The 20,788-nt window shown below is 54.4% G+C and overlaps 1 protein-coding gene across 5 annotated transcripts in view; it reads left to right on the plus strand.

Moving 5' to 3' along the window:
• SETD3 (SET domain containing 3, actin histidine methyltransferase) overlaps positions 1-12,065 on the plus strand; it is a 55,175-nt gene extending 43,110 nt beyond the window's left edge. For all 5 annotated transcript variants that reach the window (XM_040975070.1, XM_040975069.1, XM_040975071.1 and 2 more), the window contains 6 exons: positions 484-598; positions 4,845-4,919; positions 6,137-6,303; positions 7,033-7,118; positions 9,406-9,566; positions 10,929-12,065. In XM_040975070.1, the coding sequence (XP_040831004.1) occupies positions 484-598; positions 4,845-4,919; positions 6,137-6,303; positions 7,033-7,118; positions 9,406-9,566; positions 10,929-11,339 (1,015 nt within the window). In that variant the 3' untranslated portion in view covers positions 11,340-12,065. The remainder of the gene's footprint in view (positions 1-483; positions 599-4,844; positions 4,920-6,136; positions 6,304-7,032; positions 7,119-9,405; positions 9,567-10,928) is intronic.
• The last annotated feature ends 8,723 nt before the right edge of the window (positions 12,066-20,788 follow it).

Genomic DNA, 20,788 nt, shown 5'->3' on the forward strand with positions numbered 1-20,788 from the left:
CCAGAGACAGACCTTGGCACCCAGTGGGCCTCGGCTACTTGGTCCTTCCCAGCAGATTGGGTTACTGTGAAACAGGAATCTGTTCCTATTGGACAAAAGACTTTATAGTGCAATTTAAAAGAAATCACATCCCACATTTTGTATGATTCTTCGAGAATTTGTGACCGGAAAGGAATTAGATCATTTGCTTTCCATTGGAATTTGAAGTGGCGCAGAGTCGGTGTTGGGTGAAGGCGGGTGGGAAGGTGGGCAGAGCGGGGGAAGGTCTGGCCTGGGAAAAGAGGAGCTGCAGGGTCGTCTCCTGTCCCCCCTGGCTCAGCGTCCCGAGAACCTAGGTCGAGGTGTCCCTGGTGAGCAGAGTGGCCAGCCTTTGACACTGGAGGACAGCTTGGTGATTCTGTGAGCAGTCGGCCGCGCAGATTCCAGCTCTGTTCTTGTTTCGTGCGGGGGCTTATGATTCCACTGTTTCTGTCACGGTTGTAGGTGGGCAGTCTCGTCTGTCATGACACGACAAAACCAGATTCCCACAGAGGACGGCTCGCGTGTGACCCTGGCTCTGATTCCGCTTTGGGACATGTGCAACCACACCAACGGCCTGGTAAGTGTCTCCTCTTTTCAGATGTGGCAGCTGCCTGTCGGGCTCTCCTGCTGGGCGTCACGGGGGAGCCAGCGCCTCCCATGGAGGAGGCTGGGTGGCCGCGCCCTCTGTGGACGCTGTGCTGGGAGCGCCCATAGTACACTCCGTGTGTGTGCTGAGTTCTAGTCCGCATGTCCGTGCTCTTCTCTTACTGCAGCAGAGACCAAGCCAGCATTTTGGATTTATGGAAGAATGTCTGTTTTGACACCTTTCTCCTTTTCCTTTTCTTTGCTGACTTCCTGTTTTCACTCCTGTGCCTTCCACTGGGCACCAGCCATGCTGGCCGACCTGCTGTGGCTGGCATCGGCCTGAGCCTGGTGTGTGTGTGTGTGTGTGTGTGTGTGTGTGTGTGTGTGTCTGCAGCTCCCCCTTGGCCCTGGCGTGTGCCAGTCAGTGGCATCACCAGACACAGGAGTGCTGGGTGGGTGGTGTGCTGTTACTGTCCCCTGCAGCCCGAGCGGGGCTCCGTCCCTCAGATGTCCCGGCTTGCTGTCGTCACACTGCGTGGCCCTGGGTCGTGGTGCTCCTCCAGGCTTGAGACGTTCCAGCAGGGAGCAGCGTGCGCTGGTGCGGTGGGCTCTTGTTCCCCTTTACAGAGTCAGCTTCTGTTGTTGTTATTGTTAGTAGCATTATAAACAGAATATAAAGAAATACTGGAAGGGATTATTTTACGTCTGATTTCACGAGGTGTCCAGGACAACACATTTACCCAACGCCAGATACTTAAGATAGAACATTCCGTGCCAGTTTGGGGAGGTTTGCAACACGTATGTTCTTGAATGTTAAGAGTATTTAAACTGTAGCAAGAAAAGAACAGTTCTACTTTTCTAATTACGTTTTCACCTTCATTTAGATATGCTTGATTTAATTAATAATTCTAAGAAATAGTGGCATGTTTTATCATTTGTTTTCGTTAACGAGTATAATTTTACATCCTTTGTTCCTTTTTTTCCTTCAGAGATTTTAAACTGATGATAAGCCTGAGATTAAAAGAACATTTTCGGATCCCTTTTCTGACTCAGCATGTGCCTTTGCTGTGTGGACCCCGTCGGTTCCCTCTTGATTGACCATCGCAGTGCTTTGTTGTTGTTAACATTTACACAAAGCGTGCTTCCTTGTAGGACAGCCGACGGACACCCCACCCGCACGTCCCCAGCAGCAGGCCCCCGCACCTGCAGCCGAGCCCTGGGCTTGCGGACACTGCTTGTCTCCTGCTGCCTGCAAGGGAAGGGAATAAAGTTGGAAAGCTTTCCCCCCGTACAGGACAAGAAGTGCCTCAGAGTAGCCGTGGTGAGCCTATGGCAGCCCACGCTGCCTTCTGACCTGTTCCACGAGGTCCCTGCCCTGCTGGGTGGAGCAGAAAGCGTCTGAGGTGCTGGCCACTTCCCACGCCACAGGCTTCATGGGACACTGACCAGGAGAGTGTGGGACATAGAGTTAAAAGATGACATTTATGGAGGAACCCCGGATGTTTGAAATGTGCCTAGCTTTTCCGTAACAACACAGTTCCCATGAATGTTCGGTGTCCCCTGGCGCCTTGACTCTGGACCTGCATGCCACGTGTGGGCTCGGGCACTCTGCTTGGGGAGCCTGGCTCCGGGGCAGCCTGCCCTTTGTGTCTGCCTCTGCCCCGCCGAGCTTGCTCTCACTGTCAGCCGAGAGAGGAGGCAGGAACTGACCCAGCAACACTGCTGATGACAGTGTCCCAAAAACCTGCTGGTGGGAGGAGGGATGGAAGAGCCGTGGCACCAGCAGAAATTCCATCCCGAAGCAGCGGGAGAGAGCTGCCGAGACGCCAACGCTGTGGCCTGCCCACGCTGTGGCCTGCCGCACGCCCCCAGACAGCCCCTCCCGGCTCGGGCAGGGCATACTGTCCATGCAGTCACCTCAGTAACCCTTGCCTGCGGGGGCATGGCCTTGCTGGTGGTGCTTCCCAGATGACTGGGCAGGGAGGGGTTCCCGTGTCAGACACAGGGACTCCCTCAGCTCCAGTGAGCCCGGCTTCCTGCCCAGGCCGGGCTGGGCTGCTCCCTGCAGCTTGTGTAGACTGTATGTTGCCCTGGCGCTGTTAGAGCGGGAGGTCCCTGGAGGGGGAAGGGGGCATTGTTTGTCCATTTTATTCCTATCCCAAATGCATGATATTTCCTCAGTGAATAAAATAACATGAAACAAACACTCATGTCTGGGGAAAAAAGGCCAGAAAAAAAATAAACTAAAACCATGCATTATAATTTTCCTCTTTCTGTTGGGGGATCATCTACCCTGCTAGTTTTCTGTATTACTCCTCAGCACATAAGCTAAGCGGGGACTCGGCAGAGACACCCTACGAGTGACGGGGCCCCTACACTGGAGGCTGTCGCCAGCTGGCAGGCCCCTGCCGCCTGTTGTGCGTTTGGTTTTTCACTTTAATCTTTCCCAATGCCTTCCTGGGACTGGCACTGAGGGGGTCATTGGGCTGGGCCTGGGTGAGCGGGAGAGGGCAGGATGGTGACGAGCGGTCCCCTCGAGCCTGGGCCCAGTGCTGGCCAGCCCCACTAGACTGCTCCAGTGTGCACTCCTCCTTTAAGATGCCTGGTTGTTGATGCCTACACGAAGCTATATGCTTTTTTTTTTTAAGACTTATTGATTTGCTTCTTTGAAAGAGTTAAAGAGAAAGATCTTGCTTCTATTGCTTCACTCACGTGGTTAGTGGCCGGCACTGGGCCAGGCCAGAAGCCAGGAGCTGTCGTGTCCTTCAGGTCTCTTGGGTATGGAGGCAGGGGACCGTGTGCTGAGCGCTCCAGACCTTGGTGTCCTGGCGGAGCAGGGAGGGTCCCCTAGCGCTGACACCTGGCTGGTTCCTGCGCTCCTCGCCCCTCAGAAGTGCCTGCTCGAGTTCTGCAGCCTTTGTGCACTGCGGCAGCTCCTGGGACCTGGTCAGCAGGTGCTGCTCAAAGTCAGCTTCTGGGCACTGCATCAGATGCTGTCAGAGCTTCACGGAATTGATTTTAATCTGAATCAAGTGACACGTTCCGCTGTTTCTCGTTGGGCTTTGCTCCCACTGGAGCTGGAACAGTAGAGCAGGTGGGTTTCAAACCAGCACACAAGTGGGATGCCCGCATCACAGGTGGAGGCATAACCCACTATGCCACAATGCTGGTCTCCGGTCGCTGGGCTTCAGGATGAGCTGCACAGCCTTTTGTGCTAAACCTGTTCCCCAACTCAAGTCATCTTTTGGGTTGCAGTAGTGCCAGTGTGTTAGCAAGTAGCAGCAGGAGGGGTGCCGAAGCCCTGCGTGCCAGGCACAGGACACGGGTTTTGAGGGTTCTGTGACGGGCAGGCGGGGCCACAGGCGACTCAGTGTTAGGCTGGTGAGGGCGTAGCGGGAGGTGCTGACTCTGGCTCGGGTTCGAGCATTTCTCTTTCGTTGCAGTAGACTTAGAGATGCTTATGTCATGCCTCTCAGTAGGAAAAAAGGAAATGAATTTGACTTACCTAAAAGTTTGAATTTCTCTAGTTTCAGAGTAACGTGTGCGCATAATTTCAGGAGTAGCATCTGGTACAGTGGTTAAGGGACTGCAGCTGGTGGCTTGGCGTGCTGTGCCACAGCACCAGTTCACCTTCCATCTGACTTCTTGCTGCTGCAGACCCTGGATAGTAGCAGGGATAACTTAAGTAGTCAGACCCCTGCCACTCGACACAGAGACTGGGAGTGAGTTCTGGGCCTCAGGGCTTCAACTTGCTCCAGCTCTGGATGTTGTAGCTCTTTTGGGGAGTGAATCAGCAGGTGGAAGATCTCATTTTTTTCTTCTGTCAGTGTCTGCCTATCAGCTACCACGAAAACAAACTCTAAAAATGAATCTCATTTCTTCTGCCCTGATTGAATCTCCGGTGGAAACCCCTGTGGTTTATCAGTGGGTGGGCGATAGGGAAGGGTAGAACCTACATCCTGAATCAGCAGTCTGCGGGGAGGTCGGGCCCGGCCTGGGGGCCACCTGCCGTGGGCACGGTGGGGACAGTAGCCGTACAGGAGGGGACCAGTGTGCGGTCAGCCATGCGTCGGTGCTACCCGTGTTTCGGGCAGGTAATTTTCCGTGAGGGTCTTGGGTGTGACGGGTCTCCTGCAGAGCTTTCCAGAGCCTGCAGGAGTGTCTCTACCTTTGGTAAGGTGGGTGTGGCGTGGACACGTCCTCCCTCCTGCTTACTGTCCTGTGCCTTCCCCCGGCAGATCACCACGGGCTACAACCTGGAGGACGACCGCTGTGAGTGCGTGGCGCTGCAGGATTTCCGAGCCGGGGAGCAGGTAGGCCCTGAGCAGCGCCTGCACAGTGGGCTGGGGCTTCCTGAAGCACATTGCCAGCCCTGAGGCTGCCCTTGGTGTAGGGTGTTTGGGGCAGAGCTTGGGTCCACAAAGAGACAAGATCTTAGAGTGTGAAGTGGCCTGGTGGTTCTGGCATTGTTGTTTTTTCTCTTTTCTTTTTTTTTTTAAGATTTATTTTTATTGGAAAAGCAGATATACAGAGAGGAGGAGAGACAGAGAGAATGATCTTCCGTCCAATGATTCACTCCTCAAGTGAGCCCAATGGCCAGTGCAATGCTGATCCGGAGCCAGGAGCCAGGAACTTCTTCCAGGTCTCCCACGTGGGTGCAGGGTCCCAAGGCTCTGGGCTTTCCTCAGCTGCTTTCCCAGGCCACAAGCAGGGAGCTGGATGGGAAGTGGAGCTGCTGGGATTAGAATCGGTGCCAATATGGGATCCCGGCGCGTTCAACGCGAGGACCTTAGCTGCTAGGCCACGCTGCCGGGCCCCGATTCTGGCATTGTTAACTGAAAAGAAACTGTCTTAGGGCAGAGCTGTTTTTGTTGTTGTTGTTGTTGTTTGTTTTTGGGTTTTTTTTTTAATTTCATAAACTCAGTTGCTTTTGTTTCCTTTTCTGTCGGTTAAAGCATTCTTTGTGAAGAGCTAATATTTAAGTGCAAGAAAAAAAAGAAGTTGGACTCGGAACCATATGCTGTCATGCACTTTCACTTTGACCTGTGATAGTCAGTGTAATAATGTGGGTGGGGGCAGGGTTGAGCTTCTCAATGACTTGAACATTGTGTGTCTGCAAGGACGACCTTCGGGCTCAGCCCACACCCAGGCAGCCCGGCAGCTCATTGCCATCGAGAGGGAATTCACAGCCCGTCCTGCATGGCACACAGAAGCCACAGGATGCCCGGGGCTCCTTAGAGTCTGCGCCCTGAACACTTGCCGCTCCTTCCGTCCAGGGACAGAGCCTGCTGCATGCTAACTACATCTTAAAGTGGCAGCCTGGCTGTCCCTTGGAGGGAGAGAGGGTGACGGAGCCCGGGACCGTCTGCTGGGCGGTGGTGACCCTGTCACCCTCACCTGCAAGCTATGTCAGATGGCAGGCTGTTGGGCTGTCCTATGCTGGCCCTACCGAGTGGCCGTGGGTGGGGGAGCTTTGCCTTGATGCTAAGTTTGTTTTATGTCCCTTTATTTTTTCTTTACTATATCTCAGATTTACATTTTTTATGGCACGCGGTCAAATGCAGAATTTGTGATCCACAGTGGTTTTTTCTTTGACAATAATTCACACGACAGAGTGAAAATAAAGCTTGGAGTGAGTAAAAGCGACAGGCTCTATGCCATGAAGGCCGAAGTCCTGGCTCGCGCTGGCATCCCAACGTACGTAGAAAAACACGGTCAACTCGCGCTGGTGGTGCTGGGAGCAGCTGCGGTGCTTGGGACTGGCGCGTGGATGGCACTTGGCTGCTGCATGCTTGGGCACGGAGTGTGTGGCCGGGGACCGGCGCTTTCGGATAGCGCTGCTGTGTGGCTGCAGCGTTGGGCATGCTGTGGCCTATAGTGCTCATTCATTAAACAAGCACTTGGCTACTGTGAGTGGCGCTCGCCTTGAAAGGGCTGCTGCCCTTGACCGATTTGTTTCACTTTATTCTTTGCCACCATTAGTTTCTCTAATGAAGTCATGATTCTCAATGAATTCAGGAGTTTCCAGTGAAATTCTTGGAGATTTCCTTGCATTTAAGATGTAAAATGATAAAGAAGACCAGAATTATAATTAATGAGTTCTCCAGGGAATGGAGGAACCCTCCTAATGAAAATAGATTATCCAGACCTTTTTTATTGAACTTGTCAATATTTGATTAACGATGAAAGTGTGTATGCCGCATAAATTATTGTTCATGCTTTTGAAGAGCCGTGGGTGTGTTGTGGTGTGTGCCCCGAGGTGTGGCTGCTAAAGATAGGTGGAGCTGGCAGAGTCCTCGCCCAGCACCTGGTCTGCCAAACTCCACTTTCCTGGGGCGGGGCGGAGCTGGGACGCTGCGCACGGACTGCGTGCAGGGCCTTGCTGTGCGGCCAGCGGTCACTGATGCTGCTTCCTGCTCTCGGCAGGTCCAGTGTGTTCGCGTTGCATTTCACGGAGCCTCCCATCTCCGCCCAGCTCCTGGCTTTTCTCCGAGTGTTCTGCATGACCGAAGGTAAAGTGATGCTCATCTTTTTTCTGAGTTCAGTGGCGTATAAACAGGCGTACGGGTTCAAAGAGCTCGTTGCTGAAAACTAAAGCTTCCTTGGCAAAAGGGAGGGTGATCGATTTCCCCACAGGATATTTGGGGTCAGGCGTCCAGTTAGCGTGAAGAGCTGTTCTTCGCCACGGCCTTTTATTTCGGTCCCAGAATGGGTTCGGTGTATGCGTTAAGCATCTACTGGTGGAGTTGCTAAAGCAGGGTATTTGGATTTCTTATATTGGCACTTGTCCTGTTGTGGCCGTGTTTCTGTTTTAATCCTAAATTTAATCCTAAATATGTACCTCTTCCAGTTCTGTGGTTCTGAGCTTTTGTTTGAATGGTGTGAGTGCATGGGGAGTGTGTGTGTGTGTAATCCTGTGTGGAACAGGTGAGTCGGTTGGAGTGAGTGATGGACTGAGCTGACCAGTCGTGTCAGGCACTGGCCAAGGTGGAAGGGGAGAGCCTGGCCAACTAGGGCAGAGCAGTCGAACATGGCTCTGGTTGCTTCATGTCTGGATCCCACGGGAGGTGCTGTGCAAACTCAGGGCTTGCTGTCCTGTGCCGCAGCTTGGAGAGACTTAGTTCCTGCCCAGCCCAGAGGCCAGCAGGCTGTGGCTGCAGGGCTTAGCTCAGGAGCTGTGCTCACTGCTTCCTGAGCGCCTGGGGTGGCACGCTGGCAGGACTCTGCCGGGAGCTGAATGTCGGCTGTGGGCCATTCTTGCATATACAGGAGTGTGCGGAAGGGGGCGCCGCAGTGCACTGCGGGGTGTCAAGTACGGCACGGACTTAGTTTTTGCCTTGTTAGCCTTGTGTGACAGGATGTTCCTGTTCTGATGTAAATGGGTTCAGAGTGGCAGACGACTTGGACCAAAGTCACTCAGGGAGTGGTAGGTGACCAGGTATAGAACTGGGTGCTGTTAACACCAGCATCCTGCTAGCTGGCAGACAGCGTCTCCGTGCAGGGATCCCTGTTGGCCTAGGTCTGGGGGAGATGCTGCTGTGTGACTGAGGTTAGGTGGAGGAGGACAGGCAGGAGGAGTATGAGCGAGGCTGACCATGGTGCTGACCGAGGGAGGAACTTGAACATGGGCCAGTGCATGGCCCTCCCTCCAGTAAGCTGTGCCATCCTGGTGGCAGAGAGAAGCTCAGGAAGCCACTGAGGGTTGGGCCGGGGTGGGCTGTGAGCTGAAGGAACCCTGCTGCAGAAGCCTGTGGCTTGTCGCTCTCATCCCTGTCCCAGGGGTTGCATCTCCAGTTTCGCTATTGGAAAGAGCAAAGGAGAGGTTCTGTGGCTGTTGGCCTTGCGCAGGGAAGCAAAGAGCACAAGCTGGTGAAGGCAGGATGTGAGCATGGTCCCTGGGGGTTTGCAGTGGCTCATGGCAGCTCCCCGGGGGTGGGAGGCTTCTGGCCCTGGGAAGCCCCTTGTTTCGCCACCACTTTACTGGAAAGTCGTAAGTTGAAGCTCCTTAATGTTGACTTGACCTTCAACCAGTAAATACAACTTAATAAACTGCTGAACATTGGACAACTTCCATTCCCTTCAAAACAAAGTCCAAACTGCTCCAGTCCGTTTGGGTCCTGATTCTGTATGGGCAAGACAGCTGGGTGTTCTTTCAGTGACCACCACTATGGCACTAGAGGTTGGTCTGTCACACACTGTGCTGTGGCCTGGAAGCTGTGGGGCAGTGTGCTCCAAGGATGCTGTCTGGAGGTGGGTGACGCTGAGGGCTGTGTCCTCAGGAGGCCAGCTGTGGCCCGTGTAGGGGTGTTGCCTCTTCTCAGGCCTGATTGGAGGTGATGTGTTGATCTGTAGTTTACAAGTGCGCTGCATGTTCTCCTTTCGTTAGGATGTTGGCAGGCTGTTGCCCTGTTGTTCAGGTTTGAATTGGCATCGATAAGCACTAGTGCCGTTTTGCATCAGGAGAGTCCCTGGGCTGCTTTGACCACCACGTTACTGTCCCTGCGTGACTGAGCTCTTGGCCGGCAGAGGTTGAGGACAGTCTGTGACCTGGGTCACTGCAGGCTTCCAGGGCCGCCCTGCAGCACCTGGCCAGTGTCCCCCAGAAAGGACACGGAGCTGCTTTGCCCCAGCCCAGAGCTCAGCCCTGCACTGTGCTGGGGAACTGGGCAGCTGGGCAGGGCCGAAGTACTGGCCGAGGTGTCAGGCACAGGGAAGAGCTGCTGTTGGAAGGCTCTGTGTGGGGAGGTGAGCGGATGTGCCGTGCCCCTCCTGACTGGCTGCCCCCTGGGTTTCTTGCAGAGGAGCTGAAGGGGCACTTGCTGGGGGACAGTGCCATCGACAGGATCTTCACCTTGGGCAACTCCGAGTTCCCTGTAAGCTGGGACAATGAGGTCAAACTGTGGACATTTCTCGAAGACAGAGCCTCCCTTCTGTTGAAAACGTATAAAACCACAATTGAGGTAATTAGGCTCAGCAGGTGAGGGTTCAGGCTGTGCTGGCTTGGAAAATGTTCAGTGCAAGAGTGTTCCCTGCATGTGAACTGCTGTACTTCAGTCAACATCACTGTGGATTTGACAGTTTCTCAGTGTTAACACTTTGCTGTTTAATACACTATACTTACCAAAAAAATTGTGATGAGGCTTTGCTAGTTAGAATACAAATCTTTAAAATTACTTAGTGTGCTTTCAGAATTTCTAATTCATGTGACGCCTCAACCCTAAGCTTGCACTTGTGTGTTCAGAGTTTACTGGCAGCTGCTGGTTTGGGGTACTTACTTCTCCCCTGAGAGTGGCCGGGCCCCATTGCTCCAGGACAGAGCAGGAGGGTGCTCCCCCAGCAGCCTCGGAGCACCTGCCTCATGACTGCGGCATCTGAGAGGGAAGCAGCGCATGCAAGCCATCTCCCTGTCTGTCAGATGTGTAAACAGAAAAATTAGGGATTTATTTGAAAGGCAGAGTTACAAAGACACACAGACAAGACAGAAAGACCTTCTCTCTACTGGTTTCCTCCCAAATGGCTACAACAGCTGCTACTGTCCCAGGCCAAACCCATGAACCCGTAGCTTAATCCGGGTCTCATGTGGGTTCCGGGGCCCAAGGACTCTGAGCCATTGTCCACTGCTTCCTTGGGTGCATTGGCAGGGGCTAGGCTAAAGTGGAGCTGATGGGGCTTGGATTAGTGCCCATATGGCATGCTGGCATCTCAGGCTGTGGCTTAACTTGTTAGGCCACAGCCCTGCCCCCCCCCCCTTTTTAATGTGACAGTTAAAAAATAGATAAAATTCTCTGTCAAACATGTTCACACCATTTAATTCAACCTAGTTTGCTTTTGCAAAAACAAAGCACTCTTAATTTTTTTTTAAATATTTCTTTATTTGAAAGACGAAGTTGGAGAAAGGGAGGGAGAAGGAGAAAGAGGGAACTCTTCCCACTGGTTCATTCTTCAAATGCTGCGATAGCCAGCATGGTGCCAGCATGGTGCCAGGCCAAAGCCCCCAGCTGGAAGCTTCCTGCACGTCTTTCATGTGGGTCGCGGGGGCTGAGGCAGTTGGGCCATTAGCAGGAAGCTGGATGGGAAGTGGAGCAGCCAGGACTCAGACTAGCGCCCATGTGGGTGTCAGCACTGTCGGTGGTGCCTTCACCTGCAGAAGAGTAAGGCTTCCTCCCCCGCTCCCTTCTGCGCTGAAGCCCTAATTCTGCCAGGTGCCCGTGTGGTCCGGCACCCCAAGCTGCCCCCTGCCCCGCTGCCTGGCGCCCGGCCGCTGTGGGTGTGTGTCCGGCCCCTGTGGCTTTGTTAGTGAGCATGCTCTTGTTGTTCGCCAGGGAGACAAGGCTGTGTTGAAGAAGCAGGACCTTTCTGTCCGTGCGACCATGGCCGTCAAGCTGCGTCTTGGCGAGAAGGAGATTTTGGAGAAAGCGGTGAGGAGCGCAGCCAGCAGCCGCGAGTACTACCGCAAGCAGCTGGAGGCGCAGGCGCCGCTGCCCCGGTACGAGGACAGCAGCCTCGGGGACTCGAGTCTGCCCCTGGTCCTGAGGAACCTCGACGAGGAGGCCGTGGTGCAGGAGGCCTTGAGCAAAGCCCGGGCTGCCGAGAACGGGCTTGTCAACGGCGAGAACTCCGTCTCCAGCGGGAGCCCGCCCGAGCGGGGCAGCCCGAGGCCGGAGCGGAGCCCGAGAGCGGCCGAGGCCCGAGAGCCTTCCCCGGGCGGCCGGGTGGCCGAGCGCAAGCCGTGAGCGTGGCGCCGAGGGACTGGGGCAGCGGGGTCGCGAACGGTCGCCCGTTTCCGTCGCTGTGTTTCCTTGTCAGCATTTTTCTTTCTGCACAGAGGAAAATATGTTTTTGCTGCTTTATATAAAAAGAAAAAGATTTTTTAAGTTATTTTAAAAATCTAGCTTCCTGTTCTGATCGAGGTTGCCATCTTGCTTCTAGGCAGAACACAGCCATTCTCGGACAGCCGCCCGTGCGAGTGCCTTCGGGGGCTGGCGGCCCGAGGGGGCCAGCGGATTTTCTTCCTGGGGAAGAGTCTGGCTCCTCAGCTGTGCCGCCCGCCAGCCCTGGGGGCACGGGGGCACATGGGGCACAGCGGGACACTGCACCGCCCAGCACGCAGCCGAGGGCCGGAAATGCTGGCGTGGGCAGAACCCTTTTTTCCTCCTTAAAAAAATTGAACACCCCGTACCAAAAGAAGAGGTGAAGCGGCAACCTTTATTTTACTAGTTTTAACTGTGGATGATAATCCTAATGATATGAATCTATATACGCCACAAAGCTTCTAGAGCTTTCTCGAGATGTGTTTCCCCTGTGTTTTTATTTGCCGTGCTGTGTCCTTGCTCCTGGAATCCGCACGGGGGGCACCGAGAGTGAGGCGGCTCCTGGTTCTCTTGGTTTTCACACACGCTAGAGATTTTCAAAGCTACAATTTTGAGTAAAAACCGTTATTAAAAGAAGAAGATGATTAATAGCTTCGTCTGTTCCTCTTCTTTGGAGTAGGGCAGGCCTGCTGAGTTGCTCCTGTGCAGGCCCCCTCCTCCCAGGCAGTCAAGCCCTGGTCCTGGGAGGCCAGGATGGCCCAGGTGCTGCCACCGGGTGCCGCGACGGCTGCTAGGCAGGGCACAGGGCGGCGGGCCTGCGGGGAGAGGAGCCTCAGGTGTTGGGTCAGGAGGCGGGGGCCGTGTGCTGGGGTGCAGTGGGGCCCGGATCCTCTCAGAAACCACCGGTTTTCTGGCCGATTGCTCATCTCGCTTTGCCATGTGTTGTCCCCTCATCCTGATATTTTGCCTGCTGGCTGTACAACCTACTGAAAAATGCTACCGGCTCTCCCGAGCGAGTGCTGCCCTCAGCTCTGCCGTTGGCCGGACAACCCTGTGCAAGTGGACGGCTGCCCTGCCCAGTGTCGAGGTGAGTAGCTTGTAGCTGCCATTGTCTGATGCCTGTGACAGGACTGGGACGTGTCACCTCCGCCGGAGTTCGGGAACAGGTGTTGGTGTTGGCATGTGCCAGCTCTCACGTCAGCTCCCCCCGAGACTCACCTGGAAAGGTAAGGAAGCAGAGGGGCTGAGACCAGAACTTTCTGACAGACTGGACTACAGGTGTATTTTCTTACTGCAGTACAGTTTTTTATTGCTCTTTGTAAGAACTTTTTTGAAAGTATTTATGCAATTTGGACATAAAGGTGTCATGAGTAGGGGGTTTTCCAGATAGTCCCTGGAAGTTTCAAGAAGGCGCGGCCGGCAGGCGGAGCTGGGCACGTGGCCTCCAGCAGGTGTCTCGGAAGCCCCTGTTCTGTGCCAGTCGGCTCTTCTCCACCTACAGTGCCTGCCTGGGGAGACTGGCAGCAGGAAGCTGTTAGGGAAGGTGGCCTTGCAGCGGTGAGCAGGCCCCGAGTGAGTGAGGCATGGACGGCTCCCTGTCCTCACCCCGGGGAGAAGCGCCTCACGGTGAGCCTGCCGCGCTCGCACGCCCTCGGTGTCCTCAGAACCCCATGAGAAAGTGCATACTGAAAACCCCCATTGTCATCTGTGGTAGAAATAGGACCCTCTGCCCAGTCAGGAAAGTTCCCTTCCGTTCGTTGGTCTGACCAGGAGCTGCAGGCGGTCAGGACGCACAAGCCTGTACACGCCTCTGCCCTAGCTTTTCATGCAGCCTGGCAATCGATGGGCAGCCCCCCAGCCCCTGAGAAGTCAGGCTAGCCTCACAGGAAGTGCACTTACCTATTTGTCTGTGTACAGGACACTAAACACACACGTCCCCATCACGTAGCGTTGTGGGAAATGAGGGAATTAATTTTGTGGGTGTTCTTTTCAACATTAATGGGAAGTACCTACGTCTTGCCTCAGGGCTGCAGTGTCCACAGCTGTAAGGGACATGGGTGACTGACTGGCCTTGTGGCACTGTGGTTAGGCTGCCACCAGTGTCCCCTGTCAGTTGTCAGTTCTGGTCTAGCTCCCTGCTGGTGCACGTGGGAAGGCAGCCGAGTGTGGCCTGGGGACCCAGGTTCCCTGCTGTTGTAGTCCCGTGAGGAGTGAACCAGCAGCTGGGAGAGCCTCCCGCTCTGCCTCCTGTCCCAACAAATGAATCCATTTGGGACACAGTGCATGGCGACTGGTTTGGGGTGTGAGTTGGGAGAGCAGCAAGCATCAAGTGTGGCTGTGACCACGGGGCGCTGAGCGGCATTCTGGGGGTAGATTGCTCTGTTCCTCCTAGTTATTGCCCTGGCAAAACAAATGCATTTACTAGGGTGTAACTGAGACCCTGACCCAGGGATTTGGTTCCCTTTTTTTAAAATGTCACTCTGAGGCGGGGATGGAGTCGAATCCAACATAACCTCGTTAAGGGTCACCCTACTGTTTTAATCAGCAGCACCTCACCTAATGTATTCCTGAAATTCCATGTGTAAATTGAATTTGAGTAACCCGAATTGTATTTAAATGCACTGGCGAATTTGTTATTTAGATGAAGGCGCCCTGCTCATCGGGGAGGCTGGGGCTGGGAGAGGAAGCCAGAGCGAACATGCTCTCCCTGTCTGCATGTATTTGAAGACCTGTCGGTGAAGCAGGGATTGGACCTGCTGCAGTCTTTGCACCAGCACAGCCAGGGGCAGCACATGGGGCGGTGTGCAGGGTGCTCTGTTAACAGCTGCCATGACAGGGCTGGCACTCGCCTCCCTGGACCAGGACAGGCAGGTGGGTCATTGGAGGCATAGCCCGGGGGATCCGAGCACACACCGGTGGGCTGGACCTGGCCGCAGCCCAGCTTCCCTGTTCCACCTTGCAGCCTCCTTTGGGGGACCCAGTGCTCCTTTCCCCAGAGAATTCAAGAGCATCCCCTGAGACAGAGCCTGTTTTGCTTGCTTGTTTGCCAGCCCGAATCCTTTCCCAGAGGCACAACACGCTCATGGCCCTTGAGTAGGCACTGGGACCATGACTCCTGGGGTGGGACCCGGAGGCTGGGGCACTTATACAATGACAGTGGAGACAGCTTGGGAGGCTCATTGGTCACCAGTGTGCATGTGGGACCCATGTGCATGTCCACAGCAGTGAGTAGGCAAGGAAGGGTCAGACATGTCCAGGACCGACGATGAGGCCTCCAGGAGGAACCCCCGGAGCCTGACCCCGGTCACCGTGTGGGTGGCATGGGAGGTGTGGCATTGCCAAGAGCTGCTTCAGGAGGACAGATGGGGAGATGGGGTCACCAGCTCGCCACACAGGTGCTGTTGCCCCGGAAACAGGTCAGTGTGCAGCAGGCTGGGCTCTGCTCAGGGACTCTGCCATCATGACACAGCTCGACTCATTTGGACACTCTGCGAGGACCACATCATAAACGTACACAGTGCACATACTGTACGTGAATCTTTCTCAGTTTTCTCCTTCCTGCAGCAGAGGAGTTAGGCCAGCTCGGGGCAGAATGAATGTGGCTTTCTGGGTCCACGCTGGGACCTCATCGCCTGGTCCAGTATGGGGATACTGCCCGAGCTGTGTTAGCAAGGTGGAGGCCAGCCTGGGGACGGACAGACACGGGTTGATCGATGCTAAGCTCTCCTTGCCCTCCCCACTACTAGCTGGGCCCTGGCCCCTCAGGATCATCCTTGTGTCACGTATGGTTCTGTAGGAGGTGCTTAGGCTTCCCCACCCCCCGGGACCCCCCTGGGACTGCAGCACTCTGCTCACCCCTCCTGTAGCCATGTCCACCTTCTCACGTGTTTGACACACATGGAACTTGCTTGTCTGGAAAGGACCCCCCCGCCACCGCCAAGCAGATTCTCACCCAGTGCTTGCATTGTCACCTCTAAGCAAGCTTTTAAATCAGAGAAGAAAAACTGCTCATCCGGAAACTGGGACTCGGAAACCACCTGCAGTGCACCCTTGTCAACACTACCTTCCACAGCTCCAAGCAAGCTTCCTGAGGTATGACATGAGCCTTGATTTTCTTTTTCTGGTTTTTTTTTTTTTTTTAAAGATTTATTTATTTATTTATTTATTGGAAAGTCAGATATACAGAGAGGAGGAGAGACAGAGAGGAAGATCTTCCATCCAATGATTCACTCCCCAAAGTGAGCGCAACAGCCGATGCTATGCCGATCCAAAGCCAGGATCCAGGAACTTCTTCCGGGTATCCCACACGGGTGCAGGGTCCCAAGGCTTTGGGCTATCCTCGACTGCTTTCTCAGGCCACAAGCAGGGAGCTGGATGGGAAGTGGAGCTGCCGGGACTAGAACCGGTGCCCAAATGGGACCCCGGCACGTCCAAGGTGAGGACTTTAGCTGCTAGGCTACGCCGCCGCCAAGCCTTGGTTTTCTGACCTGAAAAGGTTGCTCAGAGGAGCGGGTGTGAATCTAGCAAAGTGGCAGGGACATAGTAGGTGTTCAGGGATGGTTCCTATGGTTACCAAAGAGCTCATGCGAGAAGCCACCATGTCCCAAGTGAGTAGGTGTTCTGCAGCCTGTGACATATCCACCAGCCACTCAAGGCAACACGCAATGTCACCTTGCCCCATGCCGTGTCTGCAGTAGGCGCTACTCATGGGAAACATCTAATGTATGCAGACCAGCTCCCAGCACTGCTGTATACACAACCATCTGAACAACGCCTTTTGAGTGTGTCAGGGCTTTAAAAGTTTTTGAGCAAATTCAGAAGACACCCTTCCCTGAATGCAGGTGCAAATGACGCCCAACTCCAGCAGCAGAGGACGCAGCCCCTGCCATTGCAGCGCCTGGGTAGGGGTCTAGGGGACCTTTGCAGGTGCACCCAGAGGAGCAGCTACTGCTCTGTCCTACAGAAATGAAAATGATGCTTTTCTTTTGGCCACTGGCCTTTATCCAATTGCCCTGCTGTGTCTCTTGCTACCAAGTGACTTCAGCAGTCACACTGTCCAGTGTGTGGTATAATCAGCCATGTGGCCATGGCCCTTCCTGGATAGTCAAATGGGGTGGCGTCATGGGAAGGCCGGATCAAGGCGAAGGGGAGGTGGAATTCCAAGCCCGGCTCTGCCCTACGGAGCCGGGCATCTCCCTAGATCAAGCCCAGGACACTCTTGCTCGTGTCTCAACGTGGTTTCCTGCCAGCAGCAGGTGCTGCAACTGCAAGTACAGCTCTCCGCTGGGTCTGACGAGGCTGCTGTTCTGCAAAGCTGCCTTTGCGACACTATTTTGGGAAGAGTCAGGCTGAGTGGCTGCTGCAAGCTTTGGCTTCATCATCACTGAGGGTGGATGGGGTGACAAGAACCCAGGACACTGCCCTGGTGGTCTGAAAGCGGGGTTCCTGCCATGCTGAAGCCCTCAGCTGAACCCCAGCTGAGCGTGAACAGGAGGGGAGAGAACCCACCTTGTGTCCGAGCCTTGAGCAGCTGTGCTGTGCCTCCTCGGGGTGCCCGGGGCCTGGACAGCTGGGTCTTGTTTCAGAGGCATTCTGACTTCCAACAGGCCAAGGCAGCAAGGGGAACTGCCTGACCAGACCCACAGTGACTCCGATGGGTAGCGCAGTCTCCCGGCCAGCTCTAGGGAAGACAGAGTTTCTGAGCAATTAAATTGTGATTGGGTCCAGGGCAGACTTGATAATTGCTCGCAGGTAGCAATTTAGTAGAAGAGATGTTACTTATGACATGTGTCAGAAAGGTCAAAGTTAATACTTCCTTGGATATTAACCTACTCTTTGAAACTCCAGAAGTTACACTTTTTGGTCATTAATTTTTTTTTTACAAGCAGAGATTTTGACAATTAACCCAGTTAATAAAGGTCAAATTTCAATTTTTCCGAGTTCTGGAGTATTTAACTTACTGCTTTTGAAAATGGGAAGACAGAGGATGATAAATAGTTATTAGATGGGTACAAGGATGTCGGTCTGCTGTCAGGAGGAGGATTCTAAAACAGCTGATCTTGGAAGAATAGAATTGCTGTGTATCTGATTACAAGATGAGGAAATAGAGAAATAAGCCCTGATGGTGTGTGCTAGCACGAGAGTGTAAGTATGTGCACTCCTTAAGCCATCTCAGCATTGCAGTCACTCAGTTCTATCCACTCCTGGCTTCAACCAGTGAATCTGCACATTTCAAAAACAAGTCACTTCTGCAAACTTGCAACAAAGCATACGTGGGTTATGAGCCAAAATGCTTCCCCACCTGCCAGTATGCAGGAGGATGCACGGGCAGCTGGGCAGACAGAACAGCCTATGCAGCCTGGCACTGTGACCGGAGGCGGGGGGCCTTCTGAAACACTGCATGATCTGCTAGTATCCAAGCATCTTCCAAACGAGTGGTTTGCACTTTGCAAGAGGGGATCTGGCTAGACCAACTGTGTGTACCTGGGACATGACAGTGAAGTCTGGAGGGAAAACCCGGAGTGAAACGATCTCTGCCCTGGTGCTGGTCCGCACACTCCGTTTCCTCCATTGCTGGCTTTCGACACAAACCTGCTTTGCCAGATGCTGGCACAGGGAGCTTTGCCAGAGGCTTTGCAGATGCTGGCACAGGGAGCAAATTCTCTCAAGTTAAACTGCAGAAGCATGTGGAGAGTACAAGATCTGGGGGTGGGCCCACTAGGGAAAGAGTGGGCACCTCCCTTTTGGGTTGCCACTCCGACTGGTGAGCGTGAGAACCAGGACTGCTAGACATGCTAGACAGAGAGTGGCACCTGCTGGCAGGTGTGTGAGCTGGATAGTTTGCTGATTGGGTTGAACTAGGCTTCAATGCCCATTGACATGTACAAGAGCTAAATGGAATGTGGGACAGACTGCTGTACATATTGGCAAGCACAGGAACCAGGTCAGGGGGCTGGCCTGGTGGTGGTTATTGTGGGTCGCTCCTACTAGGCTGCAGCTCCCACTGGTTTACGTGGCCAAGTGTGTAGTAGGTGGGACTGGGCTGGGCTCCAGTTTTGTAGAGGACAGGGCTGGAGACGGAACTGACCCAGCAATTGCAACCACCAGTGTACGTGTAAGCTGATTCTGGTGACAGACTGCTGGACCCTGTATCGGCAAGCACACACAAGAATCGGGTCTGGGATTGCCTCAGATGAGGTTTCTGTGGGGATTCTGCACTGGACTGCTGGACTCAGAACTTCAACCATGGAGAAAACTGCAGAGTCCATGGTCTAACCGTGGAATGCTTGTGTCAGAACTGGGCCTCCTCACAGTGGACAGCATGGCCAGTGGGACATGGAGGATATGATGGTACCTTAGAACCTGCAAAGGACACCTGGTACCATAACAGAGGGCGGAGGAGAGAACAAATTGAACAACTGCCCAGCGAAGTGTTGGCAGTGAGAACCTGGGCCAACGGAGACTCTGAGGTGGACTGTCAGCCAGCGGGTTCTGCAGAGGTTTCGTTGTGCTTGGAATGGCAAGATCAGCAGCAGTTCAGAACTGCTGTTCTATAAACCACCTGAGCGGAGCCCTCAGAGCCTGCCCCACAGTGGGCACCTGGGATGGGTGGGAGGCTGGATGTGGCTTTTCCTCTTATTTCTCCCCTCCCTCCAGATACAGGAAGGGAAAGAAAGAATGTGAGAACAATGGTCTACCCACTTTCCTCTGGACCCTTTGCGCCCTAATGAACTATGTAAAGATCAACAAAATAAAGAAAGGAAAAGAAAGACACCCAACCCACAGGCAACCCTCAGCCTGGGTAATTCAAGGTGCTCCCACTATTAGGAGCACCTACACAAGATAGGATAGAGGAAGGCCTGTGTCTCGCTCATCCCAATGAGGAAAACCAAACCTCGCTTTCAACACTGGGCAAAAATGAACAACCTGTGCTCCTTGCCTGGAACCATGGTGGGAGCTCTCATGTGGCTGCACCCAGCTGCCTGCTTGTGCCAGCCAAAATAACAGGCCAGCTTGGATGCTGCCCAGGGAGACCTGAGGCAGAAGCCTTGCAACCCACTGCCCCAAGGGCTCACGAGAGGCCTTGGACGAGAGGTGGCTTCTGGGGTGCCCTCAGGCTGTGATGCTGCTGTGCCAGACATGTGCCACAGGCCAGGCTGCCCGAGGCAGTGGCATCCACATCCTCCATCACAGAGCCTGTTTTTGAGTCCCAGCCCCACTCCTGCTTCTGCCTTCCTGCTCATGTACACCGGGGAGGTGGCCAGTGATGGGCTCGATTCGTTGTGTCCCTGCCACCCACCAAGGAGACCCAGATGGAATTCTCCGCATGAATCCTGGCCAAGCCCTAGCTGTTATGGGCTTAGCAGACATGAACAAACACCTCTTCTGTCCGTGCCCTCTGCCCCCTGCCCATAGGGGTGTTCCCCAGCCTTAGCTCCTCTGGCCTTCATGCAGCCTTGCTGGGCCCATTCACCATCGAGCCCAGTTAGCATCAGGGTCATGTCCAGCCCAGCTGCGTGTCCTCACTACCCCGGCTAGGAGTAGTTTCCTGGCAGGTACTAGCAAAACACCCAAGGTTAAGCAAGCCGTTGGGCTCAGCCAAGAGCAGCCTCCCCTCCCCTAAACCCGTCCTTACAACATAGCACATTAGAACAGCAGCTATACAGCCACATTTCCGATGGTTCCAGCAATGTTGTGGTCCACTAGAACACACATGGGCTGATGCGCTGATGGAAGCAGCCCAGGGTGGGTACTTGGAGGGTAAGAAGGACAAATCACTTCACTCAAGTCCACCTGCCGTTGGGTGGCCAGAATGTGACTGGGTTTATAGAAGGGCCATCAGCAGCTAGTCATGCCGGTGTGCGCTCCCAGTGCTGCCTGCTTGGGAGAACGCCCAGAAAGGAAGAGTGGGGAGCACAGAGCAACACTTGCAGGCCCAGAAGTCCCTGGAGCCGGCAAACCTTCTTCAAGTCCTGGCACACTCATCCTTGCTGCAGAGCAGCAACACGTGCAGAAGCAGACCTCGACCTTGGATGCTCCTGCTGGGGTCTGCCACCTCTCCCTCTACACCCTGTTCCAGACACTGCTCACTGGTTAGGAAAACCAGTGGGTACAGCTAGAAAAAGGGTGGAGCTGAGTGAAGGCAGTGAGGGACGGGCAGCCTGCAGGGTAATAGCCGGTGGTGTTGGTGACGTGCAGTTGAGTGCTGTGGGGTTTGGGAGCTAGGTGGGCCTGGAGCCGTGACAGCCCGGGCAGTGAGCTCACTGCACACCCAGGTGCTGTTTGCAAGCACTGTCTTCCCACCACAGCTGGCGGGGGCTGGTGCTGCGGTGCAGCTTTCCCCGTGGGTACTGGTTTGAGTCCTGGCTGCT

The sequence above is a fragment of the Ochotona curzoniae genome, unplaced genomic scaffold (assembly GCF_017591425.1).
Source record: "Ochotona curzoniae isolate NIBS_2020 unplaced genomic scaffold, NIBS_Ocur_1.0 contig_2688, whole genome shotgun sequence".
NCBI lineage: Eukaryota > Metazoa > Chordata > Mammalia > Lagomorpha > Ochotonidae > Ochotona > Ochotona curzoniae.